Source organism: Dromiciops gliroides, chromosome 1, assembly GCF_019393635.1.
Source record: "Dromiciops gliroides isolate mDroGli1 chromosome 1, mDroGli1.pri, whole genome shotgun sequence".
NCBI classification, from domain to species: domain Eukaryota; kingdom Metazoa; phylum Chordata; class Mammalia; order Microbiotheria; family Microbiotheriidae; genus Dromiciops; species Dromiciops gliroides.
This window is the reverse complement of record NC_057861.1, coordinates 623560468-623566041: the sequence shown is the minus strand read 5'-3', so window position 1 is coordinate 623566041 and position 5574 is coordinate 623560468. Positions and strand designations below refer to the sequence as shown.

The 5574-nt window shown below is 47.4% G+C and overlaps 1 protein-coding gene across 1 annotated transcript; it reads left to right on the top strand.

The window, feature by feature from the left end:
* The first annotated feature begins 450 nt into the window (after positions 1–450).
* LOC122752886 (serine protease 41-like) lies at positions 451–4785 on the top strand. The gene is given in 9 exon segments (XM_043999849.1): positions 451–520; positions 1029–1055; positions 1323–1482; positions 1608–1713; positions 2097–2119; positions 2121–2220; positions 3814–3907; positions 4205–4368; positions 4555–4785. Coding segments are annotated over 9 exon segments (975 nt in total).
* Positions 4786–5574: the final 789 nt, after the last annotated feature.

Below are 5574 nucleotides of genomic sequence, written 5' to 3'. Positions count from 1 at the left end.
GACTTTCAGGCATTGGTGATAAAAAGACCTAAGCTGAATAGAAAATTTGACCTTTTTTTTTCACATATATGACACAAATAATGTAAATTTTTTACATTATTATATTTAGATATACCTAGATATATTCTAATACATATAACTTAGTATTTTAATTCCTTAAATAACTGTTTTATAAATAACAAATACATATCAATTTATATAAATAATTGTCTTGGCCTAGAGCTCGGGAGGGGGTCAGCTGGGCTGGGAAGGAGCCTTTGCCCACAGGCAGAGATACGTGCTCAGCAGGGCCCCAAGTCAGGAGGGAGGCTCCTGCTCCTGGCTGGGACCCAGGCTGCAGGCGCCACCAGCCCACCACGCCTACAGGAGGCGCTGGAGTGCAGAGAAGGGCCCTGTGAGGGGAAGGGGAGGCCCTGACCCAGAGCTGAGGGAAGGGCTGGGGAGCTCAGGATGAGGATGACCTTGGGCTGGGCCTACCTGGCCTTCCTGCTGTCCCTGCTGCTACAACCAGACCACGCCTGTGAGCAGGGACAGCCCCCTGAACCCCAGGCCCCGGCCAGGGGCAGGGCTGGGACGGCAGTAACCTCCCCCAAAGATACAGGGGGCAGGGCTGAGGGCAGCAGTAACCCCCCAAAGATATAGGGGGCAGGGCTGAGGGCAGCAGTAATCCCCCCAAAAAAAATATAGGAGACAGGGCTGAGGGCAGCAGTTACCCCCCAAAGATATAGGGGGCAGGGCTGAGGGCAGCAGTAACCCCCCAAAGATATAGGGGGCAGGGCTGAGGGCAGCAGTAATCCCCCCCCAAAGATATAGGGGGCAGGGCTGAGGGCAGCAGTAAACAAAAAATATATATAGGGGGCAGAGCTGAAGGCAGCAGTACCCACCCCACTCCACAAGGTTTGAGTAGAAAAGAACCCAAGTCCCAATGTAAATCACACACACACACACACACACACACACACTTTGTCACTGAGAAAAGTCTGTGTCCAATAACAACTTTCTCTTCTCTCCTTTGACCCCTCTGCCAGATGAACGAGATAAAGATATTTATGAAGGTAAGACTTTTGGCAGGAGAGTAGAGGAGCATGTATCCTGGCAATGGAACGGGCATCATTTAAGAGATGTTAGGAAGTGGAACGGAGGAGTGGGATGCCTGGGATCTCAGAAGAAAGAGAGGCCTAGTCCTTGAGATAGGCATGACCTGCTAACTAAAAACAGAAAGACAGCATATTCAGCTCCTCAGATGGAGTTGGCTAGAAATTGGAAGGGGGTGGGGCAGGCCAGGAAGCCCCTTCTGAGGAGATCTTTATTTCCCCCCACAGTATGTGGACGTCCCAAGCTCAGAGCCCGGGATTTTGCTATTGAACCGCGGCGTGGGCGTTGGCCATGGCAAGCTAGCCTTCGATATAAAGGCAAGCACTGGTGTGGTGCCTCCCTCATCCAGCCAGAGTGGATAATAACAGCAGCCAGTTGCTTCCGATTGTAAGTGCTTACTTAGGGGTGGGGCTAGAGAAAAGTCAGGACAGACCCGAGGAGGTCCACAATGAAGGGCCTCTGGGCTTTGACTCTCTTTAAAGCCATCAGGTATCTACTCTCTTTCCTACCAGGTCCAATAAAACATGGGATTACAGCGTGATGATTGGTTCCATCTATGCCTACCCAACCACCCGCTTCATGGCCACATTTCTACAGAGCCAAGAATATTTCCCCAGGGTGATTAAAATCGTCATTAGGTCTGACTATATGCCTTATGAGTTTGGGGACATTGCCTTAGTAAAGATGAGCCAAAAAATCCCATACCGAAGACATATTTCACCCATCTGCATCCCACTAGGACCCTGGGAATTGAAAACAATCAGACAGTGCTGGATAACAGGATGGGGAAAATTAGGAGAAACTCAAGGTAAGTCTTATCCCAGGGTACTAGGACTATTTTGTTTAGGTGACACCATTAAAAGGTCAGCCACCTCCCTCACTAGGCAGGCCAAGCCCACTGCCATCAATCTGGGAGGGCCTTGGATTTCCAGCAGCCATCCCCTCCCTTCTTCCCAACATTGTTTGGATGAGAGATCCCATTTATTTCTTTTACCCTTTAGTTTATTTCCCAGACCCTCACAGAAATTGCAACAGAATCTCAAAGCATCATCCCCATCCCAGGAAACCCATCAGGAACTTCTGAGAAGAAAGTCAGTTCAGTTCAAACTGGTGTTTTGCAAACTGGTGGGAAGAGAAGCAGTACATTGGAGAGAGTGGTATAGTGTCTCATGGAAGGAAAACATTGCCACCTCTTCTGTAAAATGGAGATAATTATTCCTGAAGTACCCACCGCATAATAACACCAGCAGTAACTGTGTGGTGTGATGATGCTCAAGTGAGATAATAAGAGTTCATGTTCATATCCTGTTTTAAGGTTTGTAAAGATCGTCATATAAATTATTTCATTCGATCCTTACAACAAGCCCTGTGAGGTAGGTGCTATTATTACCCCCTTTTACAGATGAGGTAACTGAGGCTCAGGCAGAGATGAAGTGATTTGCCCAGAGTCACATAGCAAATAAGTGACAACATGGTGTTGTAGGGAGAATGCTGGACTTAAAGTCAGGAAGACCTATTTTCCAATCCTGTCTTTTCCACTTACTAACTATGTGATCCTGGACAAGTCACTTAACTTCTCAGGGCCTTGGTTTCCTCATTTGTAAAATGGGGGGCGGGGTGCTCAGTTACCTCTAAGTTCCCTTCCAACTCTAAATTTACAATCAGAAGTGTCAAAGGCAAGATCTGATCCTTTTCTTCCGGATTCAGTCAAGTTCTTTGGCATTACACCAGGACAGTTCTTTATAAAGTATAGAAAGCCCTCTGCAAAGTTGAAAATGACATCTGTGATTATTATCTAGAAAGGATGCCACCTTGCCAGCACTGTTCAAGGCACTTGGTACAAAGAGGCATAAGATGCAAGACTTGCCACTACTGAGTTTCCTTTTCACTGAGCAAACTAGACATGAAACATTTGGTAGCAATATTAGATAGGATTCCAATCCAAAAATGGTTTAGAATATAAGTGATATAGGCAGTAAATTCCAAGAAGAGAGAACACAGAGTTATGGAAGGAGTTGGACGGAAGATGTAATTCTCAAGGTAGAGAGATGGAGAGGTGACAAAGTAGGCGCAGCATAAGCAAGGGGGAGTGGGGGGAAGGGAGGGCGGCGCAGAAACATCTCTAGAGGCAGTGAGGCTGACCAGGGAAAGAAGAATGTCCATATTGGAGGGCAAGGATGAAAAGATGGAATGGGAGCTGGCTGAGAAGGGTCTTGCATGCCAGGCTGTGGCATCATGTGATTTCACTGTTTTGTTGGTGGGATTCTGATTCCCAGAACCTCAGGCAAACTCCCATCCATGAAAGACAGAAGTACTCCAGAGCTTCAAAGGAACACACCTGGTTTTTTTTTCCCTTGGGTTGTGGGGAAGTCTATAGAGCAAAGCTTCTTTTTGGGGGGGGGGGGCCAATGGGGGTTAAGTGACTTGCCCAGGGTCACACAGCTACTAAGTGTCAAGTGTCTGAGGCCGGATTTGAACTCAGGTACTCCTGAATCCAGGGCCAGTGCTTTATCCACTGCGCCACCTAGCCACCCCTAGAGCAAAGCTTCTTAAACTGTGGGTCACGACCCCATACGGGGTCACATAACTGAATGTGGGGTCACAACAGTAAAAGGTTGTGTATGCCTATTTTATATAACTATATACCCAGGGTCGTGTAAAAATGTCTCAGGTGAAAAGGGCTCATGAGTGGAAAAAGTTTAATAAGCCCTGCTAGAGGAAGGCAACATGGAAGAAGATAGGAATCCCAGCATAAAGAGGAGGCCAGGAGGCCGAGTGGGCACCACAGGAGTAGCTGTGCAGAGGCCAGGAGGTGTGGCTAGCTAGGCCACTCTGGACTCCTGCGTTATGATGGAACTTTTTTTTTTTAAGTGAGGCAATTGGGGTTAAGTGACTTGCCCAGGGTCACACAGCTAGTAAGTGTCAAGTGTCTGAGGATGGATTTGAACTCAGGTCCTCCTGATAGAGCTGGTGCTCTATCCACTGTGCCACCTAGCTGCCCCTATGATGAAACTATTAAGCCACACAAGAGTCGACAACAGCCTGTTTGTTACTTCTCAATGTCCCTCACTCATTTCAAGACTGATGGCTCTCTGTCACGCTTCTTTAGCTCTACAAGGTTCCCTGGCACTTCGGGAGGGAAGAGTGAAAATCACTGACTTAGACAGGTGTGAAAACGTTCCAGGCTCCTCGGGGCGTCCCATTAACTCTGAAAGCTACCAGAATGATGTGCTTTGTGTGCTCATGCCTTATTATCCAGCTGAAAGATGTATGGTAAGAGACAAACCAATACTACTCAGCCACCCCTCTTTCCCTAATGACTCCAAAGAAACCCAAGTATACCCAGTATCATACACCAAACCCAAGAATTCACACTGGATCTAAGCTTCCCTAATTCATAGACCTAGACCCCATGTGGAAGTCTCACCACTTCCTCACTGGCCTTTCTTCTTTCCCCAGGGTGACCGAGGTGGCCCCCTCATATGTCGGATTCAGGATATCTATTACCAGTTTGGGATCATGAACTGGGACTATGGTTGTATGCCAGGAATCAAGACCAGAACTTTCACCAGTGTTGCCCTCTACAGTGCCTGGGTTGAGAAAGTGGTCAACAGCAGCAGCACCCTGAGTCCATTCAAGTTCATCCTCTTTGTCTGGCTCCTACCTCGGGCTATTCTAGAGTCCTTCTGAGCCCATTTTTAGTTTGCCCTCCTTAAGGCTTGGCTAAGTACAGCCACGTCCAGGGCTCTTAGCTCCTTGACTCACTAGAAAGAATAGATGAGTCCCTGGTTCCTGGGAAGGGGAAACATGTACCGGGTTCAGAGAAATAAGTGGTAAAATTGAGGGTGGGGATGGGGAGATTGTCAGGACTATCTGTCTATCTGCCAGAAGGTCTTTTTGGAGAGTGGCTTACAATGGCAATAAAATGTTATTGATTTCAATATTGATTATGACTGGTGATAATTTCCTGGTAGGGGGTATAGGGACAGAACTTGGGGGAGTTCCCAAGTCTGAGGAGAAGGCAAGGTGTCAGTGGTGAGAATTTGGGGAGGGGAGTCTAAGGCAAGGCTGTGTGATGACCAAGTGAGAATCTTGGAACTTGGGGACTTTTGCTAGATGACTCGGGATTCTTTTAGGGAAATAGTTTCCTTCAAAAATAATTTCAGGGGCAGCTAGGTGTCACAGTGGATAAAGCACCTGCCATGGATTCAGAAGAACCTGAGTTCAGATCCAGCCTCAGACACTTGACACTTACTAGCTGTGTGACCCTGGGCAAGTCACTTAACCCTCATTGCACCGTAAAAAAAAAAAAGTTTCAAATGGGCCTTGTGCTAGAGGCAGGAGAATTGACCTAACTGCAAAGATTAGAACCCCCATATGAGCTTTTGGCAATGGAGTTTGAAGATACACGTGGCAAATCACAGGTGTGGCTTAGGGGAGGTGGGAGCAGTAATGAGGGAGAAAGTGAGGGAGTGAGGG